The sequence below is a fragment of the Artemia franciscana genome, chromosome 18 (genome assembly GCF_032884065.1).
Source record: "Artemia franciscana chromosome 18, ASM3288406v1, whole genome shotgun sequence".
Taxonomy (NCBI): domain Eukaryota; kingdom Metazoa; phylum Arthropoda; class Branchiopoda; order Anostraca; family Artemiidae; genus Artemia; species Artemia franciscana.
The window spans coordinates 1,185,421-1,207,465 of record NC_088880.1 but is presented as its reverse complement, the minus strand read 5'-3'; the positions used below and the strand labels follow the sequence as shown (position 1 = coordinate 1,207,465).

At 36.0% G+C, this 22,045-nt stretch overlaps 1 protein-coding gene across 3 annotated transcripts in view; it reads right to left on the bottom strand.

Moving 5' to 3' along the window:
- Window positions 1-4,437: 4,437 nt before the first annotated feature.
- LOC136038477 (BCAS3 microtubule associated cell migration factor-like) overlaps window positions 4,438-22,045 on the bottom strand; it is a 115,600-nt gene continuing 97,992 nt past the window's right edge. For all 3 annotated transcript variants that reach the window (XM_065721548.1, XM_065721547.1, XM_065721549.1), the window contains exons 10-11: window positions 11,602-11,764; window positions 4,438-4,632 (exon numbers count right to left, since the gene is read on the bottom strand). In XM_065721548.1, coding sequence (XP_065577620.1) covers window positions 11,613-11,764 — 152 coding nt within the window. In that variant the 3' untranslated portion in view covers window positions 4,438-4,632; window positions 11,602-11,612. The remainder of the gene's footprint in view (window positions 4,633-11,601; window positions 11,765-22,045) is intronic.

The following is a 22,045-nucleotide window of genomic DNA, read 5'->3' as shown; positions in this document are numbered from 1 at the left end:
TGAAAATTCAATTAAATTAAATTTTGAGCTATCTAGCAGTGATTACACAGTTCTCAATTCTTCGCATCTTCCCCAAACTTCCCAAAAGAAACTGGACAGTTCTAGTTTAGAAGTTTAGTGAGTTGGAAATAGTAGGCTCTAGGTAAAGTCAGAAGGAAACACTATAAAATTCCCGAAACTACCTTTAAAAATCCTATTATACTTATACTGCTTTTACTACTAACAACTCACTACAGCACCAAGCCGCCTGATTGTAACACATATACGCACACTCCTGTTCCATCCCAATCTATCCAAAGCCTCCCTCTTTACACCTTCCCAAGAACTTCTGGTAAATTTATAGCAAACCATATAACTGGCTTTCGTATAAAGTGAACATGCCACTCAATGCCTTTTTTTATGCTCTTTACGAATATAACAATCGCTTCTACCTTAAATTCAAATTTAAGCACTTTCAACCTAACCTAACCTTATTATAAATAATTTTATCACCGAGAAAAACAAGAGAATATTGCCTAAAATGCTAACAGATCTCTTCCCCAATGGAAAAACATTTTGATTCCCTCCCTCCTATATGTTGGACCTGTAGTATTATTTTGTCGAAAACGGCGCGGAGAAAACGCAGCATTATTTTGTCGGAAACTACGGATAACTCGTACTTTAATTGAAAATTTTGTCATTTTTAAGAGCTTAAAAGTGCTTAAACTTGAATTTGTGGTAGAAGCGAGTATTATATTTGTAAAGAACATAAAAAAAGGCCTCAAGTGGTATGACCGCTTTATTGGTAAGTCAGTCATATGAACTGTCATGATGTTTGAAAATTCGTTATTTTTAAGAGCTACAAAGGTGCTTAAATCTGGATTTAAGGTAGAAGCAATTATTACATTCGTAAAGAGCATAAAAAAGGCATTGAGTGGCATATTCACTTTATACGAAAGCCAGTTATATGGTTTGCTATAGATTTACCGAACTTCCAACCTCTATTAACTCCTTGCTTACGATGTCCTCCCTTTGCGTTCGAGGACGACCTGCTTTTTGTTTGGCTCTAGGTGATCTTTGGCAATCTGTCATCCTTAATTCACAGAGAGTATCTTAGCCATCTCAACCTTTCTAACATTATGGCCCTAGAAAGCGGGATAGAACCATATATATTTTACATCGTACGCTTAAAATATTTACTTATGCCATTCCTAAAAGGAATCCACTTTACCTTGCCCGCCCCCCCCAACCCCCATGGTTAAATATGTAGTCCAAAATAAATATTTTAAATGAATTTCTATATGTGACTCTTTTTTTTCAAATTAATTTAGGGGCAAACACGTGACTTTAGCACAAAATTTTGCAAACAAGCGACGGAAAACTTCATGGAGAATATATAGTTTGGGATACATATTTGATCACTAAGGGCGGGGGGGGGGGGATTAAAGCGCCTTTAGGAATGGTGTAAGTATTTTAGAGCTTTTAGAGCAATTATCAAAATTTTATAATTTCCTTTAGAGGGAGTAAATCCCTAAATAGCTTCCAAATAGGCTTGACAAAATCTCCCTGAACATTAAGATTAATAAAAGTTAACAGTTTAGATACACTAACATTACAAACGTTATTCGACAAAATCTCTCCGAACATTAACATTAAGAAAAGTTAACCGTTTAAATACACCAACGTTTAAAATGTTATCATAATGTTACAAAACGTTGCATTTAACGGTACAAAGTTTGGCAATTTTATAACGATTTTCGTGTTAACACTCATATAATAACGAATCTTATTTAAATATACTAGAACGAAAGATGGCTTTTAATAGTTGTACGTGCCGGCTAATGTTTAAAATTTTCCATTTTGTAAACAAAATTTCGAAGTTAATTCATTAGTAAGGAAGTACTAACAGGCGATAAACAAAACGCAAATTCCAGCTTATCTTCAACTGATAACAAAATTTAAAATAGACAAATACATGTAATAACAAAGATTAATTCCCGCCTTATCTCTAATTTCTTGTTTAACAGACGCAAGAATCAAAATGAAAAAAATATCTGCCCCTGCCATCTATCTAGTTTACCAGTTCGTAATAAAAATTATGATTAAGGAAGATGCACGAAGTTTTCCTAAAACATAAATGGTTGAAAAATTTAATGAAAGTGGACAACCCCCCCCCCCAGATGTGGTGTTCGGGGCAGCTAACCCTAAGCAAGTCAAAGGTATTGAGGGTCAGACGCCTCAAACATTGATTTAAATTTATGTTTGATTATCATTTAATCAATTGATTGATTAAATCAATCAATCATTGACTTAAATCAATGCTTAAAAATCATTTTTCAAGTCTCAATGTCGGCTGACCGTCTTTCAAATTAATTTCTTTAATTTGAAATTAATTTATATTGATGAACCTTTCCTGATTTGACCGTTTTGCACTTATTGGTCATTAAATTAATTTGCTTTTCTCTACAAAATTTATCAATTGAAAGTTAGCTGTAATAGTCGTCAGTTTGAAGTTAAAAGACAGCCGTTTTTAGTTAATATGGCTTTCTCACCAAAATTTTTCTATCCATGGTTAATGACATGTTTAAACAGAAGTTTAAACATGTCATTTCGAATATTATCTCTAAAAATTACTACTTATTGAACGAATACTTTTAACCCAGTTGTACTTCTGGTGAAGTTAACTTATAATATACTGTTTTACGTATAACTTCGTCAAACTGATACGTTCATTCAGAAAAAGGGACAATGTCAGTTTGGTTTCAGCTCTTGTCATAATGGTGCAACCCCTGAAACTGTTCACGCAGAAGAAGAGAGGTGGCTGTCCTCTTAAAATATTGGCTTTCTGTGTTTTCTTCAGTATTTTCGTTTGGTTTTTAAAAACCCCATTTTTGATCTTTTTCTTTCTTTGTTGGTTATACTGTTTGGTCTTAGGTGATTGACTGAATGAGTAGGGTCAAGAACTTAAATAGGAAAACTATTAATTAATTAATCAATTATTAAAATAGGGAAACAGTTTTTTTTTATCCAAAAAATTACTTGCAATATATTATATTATTCATCTTAAAGGCTTTTACGAGGGAGAAGAGGGACTGACCTCGTGGGGAGCTCTCGTTTCATTCCAGTGTAAAATAATTATAACATTGTAAATCTTTTAATTTTCGTTACCTTAGTTATTGCTGAATTTTATAATTTTGTCTTGTATATAAACTTGACTCTCTTGTCCCAAAAGAAGGAGGGGTAGGTTTTTGTTCCCTCTGCCACTCAAGAAAACCGCTGAGCAAAAAGTGCATGCGCAAAGTTCAAATGTATATCAATTCAACTAGTAAATAATGGCTAATATAAGTATATAGCTGATTTGTAATGGATTAGTCTAAAGGGTAAGTCTAATAAAAAAAAAAAAAAAAAAATACTTGAGCACCCAATATTCATAACAAGAACACTGTTTGTGTGAAAGTATTTCTACTAAAAAGTTGACGATGAGGGAGGATGGGGGTTTGTTTGAGAAGACACTTTGGTCTTCTGATCATATATATTGAGGATCATCTTATTTCGAACATTGTTAACTTACCTAAGTTTCTGCAGAAAAGTTGGCAATGGGAGGAGTGAGGTGATATTGGTGGGGAGAGGAGCGAGGTGATGTTGGTAGTAGAAGGAGCGAGGATATGTTAAGGGGAGGAGGGAGGTGATGTTGGTAGGAGGAAGAGCGAAGTGATGTAGGTAGTGGGAGGAGCGAGGTGATGTTGGTAGTGGAAGGAGCGAGGATATGTTAAGGGGAGGAGGAAGGTGATGTTGGTAGGAGGAAGAGCGAAGTGATGTAGGTAGTGGGAGGAGTGAGGTGATGTTGGTAGTGGAAGGAGCGAGGATATATTAAGGGGAGGAGTGAGGTGATGTTAGTAGGAGGAAGAGCGAAGTGATGTTGGTAGTGGGAGGAGCGAGGTGATGTTGGTAATGGGAGAAGCGAGGTGATGTTGGTAGGGGGAGGAGCAATGTCATGTTGGTAGGGGGAGGAGCGAGGTGATCTTGGTAAGGGGAGGAGCAAGGTGATGTTGGTAGTGAGAGAAGCAAGGTGATGTCGGAAGGGGGAAGAGCGAGGTGATGTTGTTAGGGGGAGAAGCAAGGTGATGTTGGTAGGGTCAATAGCTAAATTTGTCTCTTGAATCCTACCGATTAAAAATCCCTGCGTGATTCTGATTCAAACATGGTGCAAAATACCAATCTTTCTGCCAAAAAGTTAGCGATGGTAGAGACATGAGTTTGAAGTGGATGGGTGACGGTATATCGAATCAGATGAGTATCTTACTTTTATTTACTGTGAAAAGCACTTTACCGTATTTTAGCTTACCCTTTAATATAACCCGAACGAGAATGAAAAAAAAACTAACATTGCAAAGCATATTTAATAAAAAAAAAAGCAAGAAACAGAATAGATTCTTACCCCTTTCCCATTACAGTGAACAGTTGAAAAACAAATTTATTTAATAGTCTCGAATAATTAATGGAATACGACCCATGATACAAAAAACTAAACTAAAACGTTCGTACGCGTAAAAGCTAAAATAAAAACTTTTTAATTAACTTCTCTTTCCGAATGACCAGAAGATTCGACGATGCACAGTCCGAATCACCGTGTGTACTTCCCTCTTCAAAACCCTAGAACGAAAAGAGTTTAAACACTTTATAGCAATTATTTTAACAGCACCCAAGTTTAAAGCTAGGCTTTAGGTCCGTCTTGAAACGTCTTGTACTTGATAGGAGACAGGTTTTTTTTTAGCCCAACTCTGCACCGAAACACGCTAGACCATATTCTACCAATGTGTTCAGTGAACTGTTTGGGGGCAAATGATTTTCAACCATAGTTGAAAATAGCCAGGGATACAAGTATACCCCTTGTATCCCTTTCCATGGAGCCTTTCGAGGGGGAATAAGTGTATTGTAATTCCATTTTGAACTTTATTTTGTATTGTAATGAATAAAAATAAACCTCTTCTTCTTCTTCTTTTTCCTCTCATTCGCATCCGCGCTTCTGGAATCCATCTTCATGCTCGAGGTCTTTTTTTTTAATTGGACAGACCAGGTTTAAGTTTGAACTCTTTGTTTTCTCTTCTTCTGGGAAGAGGGATTTAATTTGAGGGAATGGGGACCAGGTAAGATAATATATTTTTTAAATAATAAAAAAATGAAACATTCTGTATGCCTGCTGGCGTGTTGCTATATTTTATTTCTAGAATATGTGGTATCTAATTATGTAATAAATCCATAGTCAAGGCAAACAGCTATAAAGCATAGCGTGACTCTTATTTCTATATAACCTTGCACAATGAGAAAGGTGTTTCATATATTCTTAATTCCACATATCAAAAATAAGAATTTACAGGAATAATAATGAAAATAATAATAAAAAAGCAAAATAAAAACAATTCAGACATCGGGTCACACAATAGGCTCTATGGCCTGCATGTGTAGAAGGAACAAACACAACTAAACCAACACATAAAAAAATATAAAAAAAAACCCAGATATAAGACATAAAAAACCAGTTGTGTGACCAGACATCTGGTCACACAATAGGCTCTATGGCCTGCACGCGTAGAAGGAACAAACACAACTAAACCAACACATAAAAAAAACCCAATAGCCCTCAAATGGAAAACTGTTCCCCACCCTTCAAAGCCAGCCACAACCCAGCCATGAGAGATGCTGTGCACAAGGCAAACATCATTTACAACTAAAAAAAATCCCAAACAGCCCAGAGACATCCATCCAATAATAATAATAATAATAAAATAATTGGCTTAAACAACAAAAATGCTGTAAAATTCTGTTGAAGGTACCAAACGAGTGACGTTCTCGAGCTGACTCATGAAGGGTAGTCCACACGATAAGACTAGCGATTAGAGGATTGAAATCAGACCTCACCGGTGGAGTAAATAGAACATTAATATTCTTTGAATTGCGAAAATGGTACGGTGATTAATCAGTTACGAAAGATGAAGTAGTTTTTAGGGCTACGAGAACATTTTCATGGAGTTGAAGAAAAGTGAAAGGCAGACACCGAGAGAATCTAGAGTGACTTTAATTCCAAGTAACGGGTTAATTGTAGAACTATTTGGTTCCTATACAACGTCCTTGGTTCATCATATAACTTTGACAGTGGTTTTTAAGAAAAAGAGGAAAAAGTTGACATCCATATAGTATAGAAATGAAACAGAATTTTAAAAATTCATTGGGTATCATATAAAATTACCAGCCTTCTGCTCTTGAGACAACAAATAATGAATGCTTCTGATTGTATATTAGCATTAGGTGCTTGTTGCTTGTTCTTTGGCTAGGCTGCATGCGGCAACTAGCTCCTAGCCACTAGGATCATGAACGTTAGGTGCTTATATTATGAACGTTAGGTGCTTATATTATGAACGTTAGGTGCTATATTAGCATTAATATATGCATAACGTTAGGTGCTATATTATATAGCACTATATGCATGAACGTTAGGTGCTATATTAGCATTAGGTGCTTGTTGCTTGTTCTTTGGCTAGGCTGCAAGCCGTAACTAGCTCCTAGCCACTAGGATCATGAACGTTGAGTAAACGTTATTTTTCTTCCTTTAGCCGGCATCCATACTGTAAAATGGAACGAATCTGCCAAATAAACGCAGACGTTGGTCTTCAGTCGGATATCTCTTCTAGATTCATTTAAAAAAAATTTCCAAAAAAAAAAATTAAAGAACAGTAAAAAACCATAAAACCGAAATTAGAAAAAGTAAAATAAAAAAGTCGACCATACGTAAAACTACCACAAATCAGCATAAATAAGTAAAAAAAAAAAAAAAAAAACGAGGAGAAATTACAATAGATAACCCAGTCAAACTTGAAACGAGCAGAAATTAACATGAGTAGGGCTGACAAACCCTATGCCTTCTCAGGGCCAGAACATAATTTACACTTTCCTATTAAAAATATTTAAATGTCTTTACGTTTTTTAACTTTAAGAAATCCAAAATCAAAAACTTCAAGGAATAAATATCAGCATGTGTATATTAAACTGATATTACATATTCATTTGTGTTTTTTTCAGTGAATTGTGAATTCGAAAAACAAAAATTCTGAAAAAAAATCCAAGTCAAATCACCCCTCTCCCCCGACAGATTTATCTCAAATATCTCATTTGTTTATGAGTGGAAAACAGAAATTTGATGCTCTCTAGATACCTCTCAGAATAAGGAATGCCTTAGATTTTTTTCAGATTTTTTATGGCACTTGGTATTTACCAAGTAACATGTAGCAATCGCAAAATCTGTCGATCTGTCGGCCTATCTGTCCCGGTTTTGCTGGTTTGGGCACTTCCATTTAAGGTAGGATGATGAAATTTGGCAGGCGTATCAGGGACCAAACCAGATTAAATTAGATATTTGTCGCTTCCCAGATTAATTCACGGTTAATTCAGAAAAAATAGAAAAAAATCAGGTATTTTTAACTTACGAACAAGTGATAACTTAAGAACGGGTGACCATTCGTAAGGTATTTTTAAATTTGATATTTAGAAGGATATCGTGTCTCAAAGCTCTTATTTTAAATCCCGACCGGATCCAGTGAAATTGGGGGGAGTTGGAGGGGAAAACCTGAAATCTTGGAAAATGCTTAGAGTGGAGGGATCAGGATGAAACTTGGTGACAAAAATAAGCACAAGTCCTAGATACATGATTTACATTGGGGGAGTGGGGGGGTGTTTAATTCGGAAAAATTTGAAAAAAATATGTATTTTTAACTTACGAACGAGCGATAGGATCTCAATGAAATTTGATATTTAGAAGGAACTCGTAACTCAGACTTCTTATTTTAGATCCCAACCGAATCCAGTGTCATTGGGAGGAGTTGGGGGGAGCCGGAAATCTTGGAAAACGCTTAGAGTGGAGAGATTGGGATGAAACTTGGTGGGAAAAATAAGCACATGTCCTAGATATGTTAGTGACATAACCAGACCGGATCCGCTCTCTTTGGGAGAGCTAGGGGCACCTAATCCGGTAATTTGGAAAAATTAGAAAACATGAGGTAGTTTTAACTTACGTACAGGTGATTGGATCTTAATCAAATTTAATATTTAGAAGGACCTCGTATCTCAGAGCTCTTATTCTAAATGCTGACCGGATCTGGTGACATTGGGGGGAGTTGGAGAAGGAAACTGGAAATCTTGGAAAACGCTTAGAGTGGAGAGATCGTGATGATACTTGGCGGGAAGAATAAGCACAAGTCCCAGATACGTGATTGACATAACCAGAGCGGATCTACTCTCTTTGGGGAGTTGGGGGGACATACTAGTTTGGGCATTTCCAGATAAGCTAGGACGATGAAAGTTGGCAGGCTCTTTGGGGGAGTTGGAGGGGGGGGGGGGTTATTTCTGAAAAATTAGAAAAACGATGAATTTTCAACTTACGAACGGGTGATCAGATCTTAGTGGAATTTGATATTTTGAAGGACCTCGTATCTCAGAGCTCTTATTTTAAATCCCTACCGGATCCGGTGACATTGGGGGGAATTAGAGGGGGAAACCAGAAATCTTTGAAAACGCTTAGAGTGGATAGATCGTAATGAAACTTAGTGGGAAGAAGCTCTTGGCTTTTGGCTCTTCCGACCTGGTCACAAGTGCCATATGAGCTCTTGGCTCTTGTCTTTCTTCGAACTTACAATTCATTGAAATAACACGAATGAATTTGTAATATCAGTTCAATATAGATATGCTGATATTTATTCCTTAAAGTCTTTAATTTTGGATTTCTTAGAGTTAAAAAACGTAAAAACATTTAAATATTTTTTTAGGAAAGTGTAAATTATGTTCTGGCTTTGAAAAGACATAGGGGTTGTGAGCCCTACTCACGTTAATTTCTGCTCGTTTTGAATTTGACTCGGTTATCTATTGTAATTTTTGTTCGTTTTTTTTTACTTATTGATGTTGATTTGTGGTAGTTTTACGTAAGGTCGACTTTTTTATTGTATTTTTGCTAATTTCGGTTTTATGGAGTTTTTTTTACTGTTCTTTAAAAAAAATTTTTTTTGGAAAAAGTTTTTAAATTAATCTAGAAGAGATATCAGCCAGATGACCAAAGTCTGAGTCTATTTGGCATGTATTCGTTCCATTTTACTGTATGGATGCGAAACCTGGCCGCTAAAGGAAGAAAAAGAACGCTTACTCAACATCCATGACCCTAGTGGCTAAGAGTAGTGGCTATGCTGCTTGAAGCCAAGCCAAAGAATAAGCAACAATCCCCTTATGCTAATGTACAATCAGAAGTATTCATTTTCGTTGTCTCAAGAGCAGAAGGATCTAGACCAAAATCTCTGGGGAGTGGGGCAATGTGATAAGAGCGTCAATAATTGACAAAATTCACAAGTTTATTTAAAGAAAAAGGGTAAAAAAGAAAAGAAAAAAGATGGCACTAGAAAAATATGGGGGGAGGAAGGTCCCCCCCAGTCTCCTTGGATCTGCCCCTGAAGAAGATTAGAACTGTTTCTTCGTTTATTAGTTTCCTTGTGTTTTCATTAAAACAATTAGAAAAGGCAATATCCTGCTCCCTTTTGATCGAATAAGAGGAATAAGAAAAAAAAACAATGACTCTTAACTTTACCGTTACAAGCCCTTTTAACCTTACCTATTTTACTGACTAACTTATTACCGTTATTCGCCAATTAAGATAATCTCCTACACTTATTGAGCCAGAGATTTCAACGTGAAACCCTAGGAATTTCAAGCCTCATTGAAGGAAATTCGGCTTACCTGCGGAGGAATTGTTAAAGCGCGAATGGCATTATAGCTTTTGGAGGGTTTGTGGGGGAATTATCCTCACTTTTATTTGCGGTATTTTCTGTTGATTTTTATGTCAGACTTGGTTATTCATTTCACTTTTTGTTCGTTCTAGGTTCCTTTATTCATCCTTAGCAGTTTTTGTTCGTATTAGGTTTGATTTATTACATTTCTGTTGGTTTTAGGTTTTAATTTTTCTCTTTACTTTTCCTTCAAATTTTTTTTTCTAAATTAATTTCTTTTCCTTTTTTCAGCTGAAGCGGAATTTGCAACCGTATAATTGACGGACGTGGAACTCCTGCGTCTCAAAGAAGTTTTCAGCTTGGTTATGAACCTCATTTTTGGAGGGTCCGTGACCCAAGCCTAATTTTACCTTGCGCATGAGGGTGGTCTCCTTGGTCTAAGATCTGACACATGTAAGTTTAAGGTTGTTCGAAAGACATTTTTTGGTCTTCTCCCAAGGGAACAATTTTTTTAAACTTTTTTTGGAAACTAGGATCACCTTTTTTTTTAAGACTTGAGGATACAACTTCCGATCTAATAAAAAACCTTTTAAGGCCCTGTTGAGGGTCATATTTTATACGAAATCGACCCAAATCGATTTGCTTTTCTACAATATGCTCTCCATGGCCAAGGGACTTACAGCTGTAAGTTTTAACCTCATAAGAGACAAAGGTTTTTGGTCCACTTTCATATGCAACCCCAAATACATTATCTCTTCCTAACAAAAGTGTATGGTCCCTAGGCCACGGAACAGTCCCTGAAAGTTTAAAACCAATCTGAAAGTCACGGTCGAAAATATCAATTCTTTCATTCTAAAAAGTTATCCGTAAACAGTGGGCATTTTGCACAGTATAGGACCTGCCTGCTTGGGTCATGTTATCCCTGGACCCGAGACATATTCATTAGACCTTTCAGCAACTCTGAGAAAATCGTTATCTGAACATTTTTATTCGATGCAATGGGGAATTCCCCGGAGCGAACTTGGACAGTTTGTCCTTTAATCACTTTTGAGCCTTAGAGGAAAACTAAAATTTTGATATCCGTCGAAAGAGACACCTCCCAGATTTCTACGACCATCCCTTTCGTGTTAAGTGGCCGGGACTAATAAAACAACAAACACACAAACAATACATCGAAGGCATACATACATATACGTATATTGAAATCATATGTCTCTTTGCTAAGCCATAGGTTGTTTGTAGATCTGGTACTTAATTATACTTTGCTTTTAATATTAATTAACTACTCTAGAGTAGTTCAACCTAAAACTATGAAAATATCAACAGAGCCTTGTATTCCGTTTTGCTATGGATTGCTATTAGCTTTTGCATTGTCAGCGTTGACAGACAATATAAGAGTCCTCACTGGAAATTTGCCTGGAGAACGAGAAAGCCGAAAAATATGTTTTGGGGCTTTTCAATGATTATTATTAAAGAGATATTTGCGTAAGGAAGGTTTTTATTTGGATTTAAAGAAAAGATAGATGTGGTCTTGATAAAAAGCAGGGCGAATTTGCAACCATTTCTATATTTGAGAAAAAGAGACGCAACGCATTTTAGGTGTAATTAATATCCTGGAATATTTATATAATGAATATAGAAGCGATCTCTGGATATAGAATATTCTATATATAATATAAAATAGGATATTAAAGCGCTACGTATTCAATGCATAGCCTATGTTGGTTATAGACTAGACAAAGAAGTGGGTTGGATTAATCACTTGTATTTATTTCAATAGGGTGGCTTCGTAAATTTATGTTGTTACTGTTCATAAAGCGGTCATTAAGTCTCGAAGAAAACTTCAAAGATATTTACTTACTCGATCCAAACTTAATCAGCATGAAACACCCCATCTGCAGAAAAAGAGGGTGAAGACCGGCTCTCAGTATCAAGACGAGGGTTCGAGCCTTGGCTAGCTGATCCAAGACTGCTTGAGCTCAAATCTTCAATGCTTCCAAGGGCAACATCTACAGATACGCAACCTGAAAAAGAAAGACAAGCAATGTAAAATGCAATTAGGTGAAATGTCTTGTAGTACCTACTAAAAGCACCGGTTTTAACTTCATAACAAATAGTTTGACTTACAGCCTTTCAAAAATTAAGAAATATATACAATAGTAAAGAAGACACACTCTTGGTTTAGAAAATTCCAACATTTGTAAAGACAATGTTGTCGTGCTACTTCTAATTAACCTAAAGAAAAATTCGTCAGTGTGCCAAACAGTAGCAAGCAAAAAAAAGAAGAAAAAAAAATGAAAACTACGACAAATCGACGTAAATCCTAAAATAATTTACATAACGACGAGCAGCCTTTTAAAAACTTTATTTCACATTTGGAAAGGCCACCCTTTGTTTCTCATGAGAAATCGATAAAGCTCTGAAAAACAAAACAAAAAACAAATCTTCAAGAAATTAGTAAAACGAAAAAACAGCCAGAAACGGTGCAAAGTTTGCCCCTGACGGTAAAAATTTCAATGAGCACTCGGTAAAATGGGACCTGCCGATAAAGTGCCTATTACCTTGCAAAACGATAAATTCCTGCTTTTAAAAAATCATTTTGCGAAAAAACAGTCATAGTAAAAGACACAGACAAAGACTATATAATATAGACAGCCAACTGATCAATTTTATGGTAACCAACAAAGTCGGTGAATGTTCGTCTGTCTTCATTTTCTTCCAAAAATATTTTTATATGAATATTGCCAGTTAAAAACAAACTTTAAGAATATTTCCTCTACAAAAGAAACGCAAGAGAAATGAAAATTGATCGTTGAATAATTACAAGTGTTCTCGCGATTTATCATAAGGTTTGATCCTAGGATCGTTCAATATACATAACAACACTGTTTTCCGACATTCAGTGTCATATTTTCTAATAGTTTCAAGGCTGGCCTAATGCCTGACCCCTTCTTTACAATTCAGGATAAGCCATTTGGACAAATGTATTATATGTTTTTCGCCTGTGGGTAAATACCTAACATTACCAAGTCTCCGAAGCCATTATTTTTACATCAAGAGACTAGAGGCGGTTTATAATTCATTTGGGTGGTTTTTACATGGCTGACGATTTGGACAGACACTGAGAGTCATGATGATATTCCATTTGACCTTTGATATTTGAGTTCGTTAGACATTTTGGTCTTTTAAGCCTTATTGACCTTGGAATTAAGACATGATAGTATTCAGCTATTCAGTCGTTGAACACTTAAGATCTATCTATTGTTTTAAAAGGATTAATCTTAGAAATATTTATTCAGTATCTGCAACCGAGTGGAATATGTGACGTCACTGGATAAATTGAATTGACTGGAGTTTTTGCCCACAGCATTACAGCATTAATTGAACTTTTGGCATTCTTAAAGTAAGACAATTTCATACAAAATGAAAGAGCGGTATACCAGTTTGGCAATAATAAGGATTATAGTGGCACATAATTACATTCGTATTGGCAAGACCTGTGATAAGCAGAGCTTTGAATTTGTTCATTTTGTTCCAAGGAATGTTTACACAAGGCCAGAATCCAAAGGGTAGTCATATCTCAAATGATGCGGAATCTCGAATAATGGCGATTCTCACTATAATGAACGGTCAGTTAGCAACAATAGACCCAATTTCATCAAAAATAGTGGAAATAAATGGGGGACAGTTACCAACTAAGTTGGAGGAAGCAATCACTGAAGTTCAGACAGAAAACATAAATACGCAGCGAGAAGTGAATTCTCTGAGAACAGAGCTGGAGAAGACGCGACTTAAAATGAGTAATATGGAGGCTGTTTCGAAAAGAACAAATATGATTTTGTGCAACTTCAATCCGTCAAGACGAGCACAGAGAGTACTTGAAGATGCAGTTGCCACTTTTAACCAGTTTATTCCGAATGCCTCGATACGTCTTAGCGACATAAAAGACGTTTTCCGTATTAAATGTAATCAAAACCACCGCCCCAAAACCACCGCCCCGTTTTGGTTAAATTCACGAGCGCTTTTTGCCACGATTTTGTTCTAGAATCAGGTCAACATTTTAGACACGCAAAAATTTGGATTACGCGAAAATTGCTTGCGAGAGAGAAAATCAAATTTGCCCTTGAGGCACCGAAATCAGCGAGAAAAGAGGCTAAGTTGTGCGGTATGAAATTGTTTCTAGAGAACAAGAGTTATATATTCAATTTCGCAACTGATACGATAAAGGAGCGCACAGTACCTGGTGGTGAATATAGAAGGGGAATTACTAGTGCACACCAGATATCGGCTAGGTTCAAACGTAACGTTGACAGATGGCGTAAGACCGAGAGCGGGTTCGCAGTTATCAAACTCATGCGTCAGATCTATGCAGTCCTTCGATAGCGCATTTAGTGATCCTGTACAATTACAAAGTGTAATCGAAGTGCATAAAACACCCTTTTCTGTTGTTGCACCACAAGTTGAAAGGGGCGCTCCAAAGAGAGGAGATTCTGAAATTATTAGCCCGAATGATAGTGCACGAAATGCAACGGAGCCACCTTTTCTTACAGGAAGGGCCACAATAAATGAAAGGTAGATCGCACCTCGTTAGCTACCTTTCCAAGATCAAAGTAATCAGCCGCAAGAATAAGGAGATCAGGGCCATGGTGTAGTACAGGAAACAATAAATATAGTGCATTGGAACATTCAAGGATGGAGTGAAATCGAAAATTAATAGTCTCTTGGTATCGCAGTGTATGTTAGATATTGTAGCATTATCTGAAACTTAGTTGGAAAATGAAAATCAGTTTGAAAGGTTTCGGTATTACGGTGTCCATCGTAAAAAAACTTGTGATGGCGTAATGGATATAGCCGTACTTTTTAACCGAAGGTTTGGAGGTTCAATCCCACGTGTCGCAAGGCTAAGTATTTTTTTTTTTTCCATCGTAAAAAATCTAGGAATGGACGAAATTATGGTGGAGTGGCAATTTTTGTATCTGAGAATTTTTTGTCTATGCATAAAGTCTAACGACTGAAGATTGTTTCTTGTAATTCGATATGGCTGAGAGTCGAAGCCGATGAACGGTGAAAAACGTACAACGAGGAGGATACGTGGTGTATATTAGAGGATGAAAAACGTAAATTTTCTATTCAGTTTCTTTCCAATTCGTTTTGTCTTATGGGGGACTTTAATGGTTATGTTGTGGTTACTCGAGAAGTTTTGATGTCACCTCATGCCTGTACGGATGAAGATGCTTGAGAGGTTTAGTAATCCATCTCCCTCCGAGGACGAGTAAGCACCATAGTAGACGAAAGAATAATTGGGGCCGTAAAATTTTGGATTTTTGTGGTAAGGAATTTTTTTTATTTTGAATGGAAGAGTTTGAAAAGCTGGAGGTGTGGGAAATTTCACTTATTTTCTGAGGCTTCTCCAAGTGTGATTGATTATATTTTGGTGGATGTTCCTCTTTGGCGTGTATGTGTGGATTTCGAGGAGATAGCAGCGGTAGTTCGGATCACTTGCCTTTAAGGCTACTTTAGAGTGGATTAGTTCTAAGGAATTAGCGGCTAATAGTTATAGGAAGAAAAAACGCAGGGAAAATGAGCATTTAGGGATTAGAAAGGCACTGAAAGTAACAGAAGAGAAAGAGAAAAATTTTCAGAGTATGATGACGAGTGAAGACGTTCATCAGGAAGTAGAGAAATGTTTGGTTTGATTAGGTGATGGTGGAGGAGTCATTAGCATTTGTTAATGATGTTGTATATGAGGTAGGTTCAAAGTTAAATCGCAGAGTTAAGAATGATTTTAAGAATGGATATTTTGATGATGATTGTGAAAAGGAACCCCAGGAGGTTTTGGAGGCACTGCGGAAAGCAAGGGATAGCATAGGTAGTAGGGAAAATACTACATTTTATAGGGATTATAACTTGGTTCGGAATCAGTATAAAAAATGTTGAAGATTAAGAAAAAAGAGCATGAAATTAGGACAGGAGAGCAACTGAAAAAAGATGACAGAGAAGGGGATATTAGGACCCTTTGGCATATAGTTAAAAATTCTATAGGAGGAATAGAGGTTTATGATGGTATTCCAGCAGTAGATTCTTGGCCTACATATTTTGAGGAGAGAGAAAATGAAATGATTAGGGACCAAGGAGGAGCTAGTTTGAGTGTAGATCTGGTATCTACAGTACCTGATGTAGTTGATAGGCCAATAAAGAATGTGATTACGAATTGGTTGCTCCCATCCCGGTAAATGAAGTATGGGAGACAATGAAAGTAATGAGAGGCGGGTCTGCTCCAGGTATAGATGAAATACCAACCGCACTTTGGAAGTGGGGACGGGTGTGGCTACTGCCTATTATAGCAGGGATGTTTTCCGGTATACTGAACAGCGCAGGATGGCCCTTGTCTTGGGCTACGTCTATTCTAGTGCCGTTATTTAAAAAGGGGGATAGATTAGACCATGGGAATTATGGATGTATAAGCCTAAGTAATGTGTTTAGTAAGGTTTTTGCTAAGATATTATGTTATAGGATAGATAGTTGAATAGACCAAAATAGAATTTCATCAGATTCACGGGCAGGATTCATAAAAGGCTATAGTTCTATAGACCAGATTTTTATTTTATTAGGGATAATTAGGAAACAAGTTAGGAGAAAAAAGGGCAGGCTATTTGTTGCATTTTTGGATTTAAAAGGGCGTTTGATGGAGAGGATAGAAGTTTAATGATAGAGTCGTTGTTAGCACTAGGGCTACCAAGCGTATTTGTTAAGATTATAGCATCTATATGTAATATAATTAAGATTGTGGTACGGGTAGGCAAGGATTTTCTTGGCAAGTAGGCAATGATTTTGAAGAATATTTGATAGGCAGAGGCGCCCCCATAATTAAGCTTTCAAGTGCAAGCATTACTTTTTGCGGATGACATAGCATTAGTAGCGGAAAGTAAAGAACATCTGCAACAACTGCTAGATCTAGCATCTTTTTATCTTAGGAATAAGAAACCAGTATTAAACATAATCCGATAAAAGTCCCCGATTCGGGCTGCAGCTTGCTTTTCAGGCCCTAGTTTGGATCTCAAGGAATGATACCAGTTGGCCTCAGGAGCCCCTGCGTAAAGCAGGCATACACCCGTATTCAGCAATAGGCTAATGTAACTTGTACAGAGGGATAATCGAGCGGGATCGTAGCAGATTCTTGGAACGAAGTCACACTCAGCTTCCTCACGCATGCGAATTGGACCCGATCGACATACTCTCGACAAGAGAGGAAATTAGTTCCCAAAAAATGATGTTTGTCAACTTTCTTGACGCCACAAAATAAGGAGTATTTTCACCAAAAACATTTTGTTTGTAATAACAAAATCACAGTTGCTGTCTCTTGAATGCGTAAAACCATCATAATAGTTAAAACAAATGGGTCATCTTTAGAAGTAAATAAAATAGCTAAAACACTTTAAAATACTCTTGGCTCGTACTTCCTTTAGTTAGATTTGGCAGAACCACATGATGAACCCTCCTGCCATGCCCCGTAACAAATAATCCACTATTGGATTTTGTTTAAATGTGAGTTCCCTATTGTTTTTCTTTCTGAGTTTTGTTTAGTGTTGATGTGTTTTCTTTGTTTGTTTTTTTTTTCAGCTAGTTTTTCAGTCTATCAATTTGTCCGTTGGTAAACGATTCAGGATATGAAATACAAATATTTTACTTTATTATTGTTTTTGAGTAAAGGACTTTTATATTTTAATTTCACTGTCTTATTAAAAAATACCCGTTTTTTGTATATATTTTTGTTTCAAGTAAAAATGGAAATAAAACATCGAAAACAATTTTTAGAAAACGGAACATTAAACAACAACTAAAAAAGAATTAATTTTATAGTTGAACTGTCAAAACCAAAAATAATGAAAGGGGGAAGATATTAGGTTGACTTTTCACTTTTGAAATTTTTAGTTTTCAAGTAGCTTTGTGCTAGCTCAAATTTGATGTATTTAAAGTGCAAGATCTAGGCGACATCAGATATAAATTAATAATGGAAAAGTCCTTAACAATCTAATGAAAAGCCATATGTGGATTCCCATTGCGTCATTTCTAACATTTGAAAACAAATCATTGAAACCGAAATATTCGATTACACTGTCTACCAAAAGCCTGTAGAAACACACTGAAAAGATGGCCACCTAGCCTGTAAGAACAGTCATTACCAAATTCATTACAAACAGTCGTTACGAAAAGGCTGTTATTTCTAAGCCTTTGACTATTTAAAGAATTAAGTTTTTCAAGAATCCAATCTTCAGAATTACCAATACCTATTTACAGGCATGGGATATATCACTTACCAGCATTACTATGAATATGTGCAAAGGAGATGTAGACGTGGTCAGGGCGTTTAGTTTTAAAAGCAATATTTAATATTAAAGTCTAAGAGTCACTCAGGGTTGCTAAATTGAACTTTTTTCGGGGATTTTTCCGTCACTTTCACACTGTCGTGCGTAGGATATTCTTTAAATTGAGATTACATAAAAAAAACTAGTTTTTTTAACTGAAAGTAAGGAGCGACATTAAAACTTAAAACGAACAGAAATTACTCCATATATGAAATGGGTTGTCCCCTTCGAAATCCCTCGCTCTCTACGCTAAAGCTTTTAATTGTTTTAAAAAGCAGAATTGTGGCAAAGAGTTAAACTTTAGCGTAAAGAGCGAGGGATTGCGGAGGGGACAACCCATTTCATATACGGAGTAATTTCTGTTCGTTTTAAGTTTTAATGTCGCTCCTTACTCTCAGTTAAAAAAAACTAGTTTTTTTTATGTAATTTCAGAACGTTTTTGAATTAATGCATGTTTGATTTTGGCTCTCCACACATAAACAATTAAAATGAAATTTGGATATTAATTCCTTTTTTGGCTAAATGGCTTTCTCTTAGTTTTGATCAGACGATTTTGAGAAATAAGGGATGGGGAAGGAGGCCTAGTTGCCATGCAATTTTTCGGTTACATAAAAAGGCAACTATAAATTTTAATTTTAACGAATTTTTTTATTAGTAAAAAATATACTTAATTTAAGAATTAACTTACGTAACAAACTTTTATATTCTTTTATTTTTATTATGTATATGAGGGGGTTTTTACCCTCGTTAATACCTCGTTCTTTACACTAAATCGTAAGTTTTGTCCCAATTCTTTAAGAATGACCCCTAAATCAGAAAGGCCGTAGAATAAATAGTTGAAATTACTAAAAATACTATAGCATAAAGTGAGGTATTTATCTCCTCCTAAATACCTCGCTCTTTATGCTAAAGTATTTTTAGAACCCCTCATATGCGTAATAATCTCTGATCGTTTTAAGTTTCAATGCTACTCTTTACTTTCAATTGAAAAAACTTTTCCATGTTTATTTTTTCATTGTTTTCTTTTATGGTAATTTTAGAAAATCCTGCGCCCTTTTCATTGAATTTCTGTTCCCCCATGACATATTTCTCCAAGGAGAGATCCTCCCACATAGCCCCCTCCCCTCAACCCCACCCCCAAAACCAAAAAAAAATTCCCTGAAAACGACTGTACACTTCCCAATAACCATTATTATATATAAACACTGATCGAAGTTTGTAACTTGCAGCCCCTCCCCCAGGGACTGTGGGGGAGTAAGTCATTCCCAAAGACATAGTTATTATGGTTTTTGACTATGTGGAACAAAATGGCTATCTCAAAATTTTGATCTGTTGACTTTGGAGAAAAAATGAGCGTGGGAGGGGGCCTAGGTACCCTCCAATTTTTTTGGTCACTTAAAAAGGGCACTAGAACTTTTCATTTCCGTTAGAATGAGCCCTCTTGCGACATTCTAGGACCACTTGGTCGATACGATGACCCCTGAAAAAAAAAAAAAAAAAAAAAAAAAAAACACGCACCCGTGATTTGTCTTCTGGCAAAAAATACGAAATTCCACATTTTTGTAGATAGGAGCTTGAAAATTTTGCTATAGGGTTCTCTGATACGCCGAATGCGATGGTGTGATTTTCGTTAAGATTCTGTGACTTTTAGGGGATGTTTTCCCCTATTTTCTAAAATAAGGCAATTTTGTTCAGGCTCGTAACTTTTGATGACAAAGACTAAATTTGATAAAGCTTATATATTTAAAATCAGCATGAAAATCTGATTCTTTTGATGTATATTTTAGCACCAAAAGTTCGTTTTTTAGAGTTTCGTTTACTATTGAGCCGGGTCGCTGCTTACTACAGTTTGTTACCATGAACTGTTTGATACGGGAATATATTCTTTTTCTGTCCTGAACTACTTACTATTAAAAAAAAGCAAAATAAAATTATTGAAGAAGAATTGGAAGAAACACTTTTATTTCCAAATGCACAAAAATAAAAATAAATTGTTCCTGCCCAAGTAATTTTTGTAAGACAGAAAATGAAAGCGTTGGACGTGACTTATCATGACTAACTTTTATGACTAGTTCACAACGAAGTCCCGTAAAGGTAGACCTCCTATGTAATAATCGCCAACCCCTTTCAGTCTTAAAAAATTCAATTTAATCACATCTTAGGGAAAAAAAAATATTCTTTCTTGTGCGTTTGGAGGTAAGGGTCATTTATAGTTTTGTTTGTCACTTGAACCTCCCAATCTCCATGATGGGAGTCAAAATCTGAAGAGCTACAGTGTCCAAAATCTATGGTTGGAGACTCGGAGTCAGGAATCCAAGCCCCAGTCCTAAGCAAGCTGAGAGTCGGAGGTGCAACTCACTGCGGTGTGTTTGTTAAACATTCTATCGATTGTACGGCCGATCAGTAAAATGGCTTCTGCAGCGGGACACAAAGGACTTGAGGAACTGGAATAAAATCTATTCCCACAAAACACCTTACGCAAACAGAAGAACTATAGAGAGATAATACTACTACGGCTTTCAAGTTATAGGACCAGGTCAAGGGGGTGTCTTGTATGACGAGCCGCGCGAGTGAAAAGAGGCTGAACCCCCACAGAAGCTTAAGCAAGGACACTCAAAAATTATAGGATAAACGATTGCTGCCTCTCAGAAACGAGCCTGAATGATGTTCTCTGTAAAAAGGAGACCTTTCCGGAACTAACTCATTCCAGTTGTAGGATTTGGGCCCCATTAACGGCTCTGTGCAACAGGGAGCTGGTTTCTTATTAAATGGTCCACTCTGTTTCGTCGCTTAAACGGAATCACTATGGAATCACTATTTTCATCAGGAATCACTATGATCAGACTCAGAAGTCGTAAGAACTATTACTCATCCTCATTGAGTAAATTTCTAAGATATGTTTACGAATGCACAATACGCTACATAAAAACAAGGAACAATTATTTATTATTCATTTTATCCCGTGATTTTGGCTTTTTAAAAACCAAAAGGACTAAGAATCAGAGAAATCGTCTAGATCATTCGAAGGAATATATCTGAATTCCCACCAAACTCTACTGAAGACGTTAATTTAAACATATATAATGTAAAAAGATTAAAAAATATAACTATCAACAACACAAAGAAACATGCTTAGTATGATTTATTGTTCCACAAGACGCAATTAAATACAACATTCCAATTCCGATATTCCGACGAAAGAAAAAAAGGAAGAAAACCTAGGCTGCAACGAAAAATCCAAATACGTTATAAAATCTACCTTATGTTACAATTCAGTCAAAAAGTCAATTAAAATTGGACATAAACATATTGTATGTCTATATTTTGTGTAAGAATTGGGAATACAACATTCCAATTCTGATATTCCGACACAAGAAAAAAAGGAGGAAAACCTAGGCTGCAACAAAAAATCCAAATACATTATAAAATCTACCTTATGTTACAATTCAGTCAAAAAATCAATTTAGAATATATGTAAAAGCAGAGTTAATTCCCCTTTTCCATACATGAGAGCAAAAAGAAGGAAAGAGGGGATTCACATTGTGATAGATTCACGGAACGAGATGAATTGCACTCAAAATCAATATTCCCATACATTCAACCCAAATTTTCAAAATACTAGAAAAGGATAGCCAGCTTCACTTAGAATAAGTACATTATTTGCCGGCATTTTTCAAAATAAATTTCAAAGAGAGACGATATGATCAAATAAAAAAGATATATCAACTAACATTAAAATAAATAAATTAAACAAAATTAAATTAAACCAGAGAATGTATCCCAATACTTATTCCCGACATTATTTCAACGCAAAATTTACCACCCGTCATCATTGTTGATGCAACGTACCCTAAACGACATTCCAACGCACCCTAGCGCACCCAGAAGTTTCACAGTAGACAGTAGCACCAAAGAGAGATATCTGTCCTTATTTTCCAT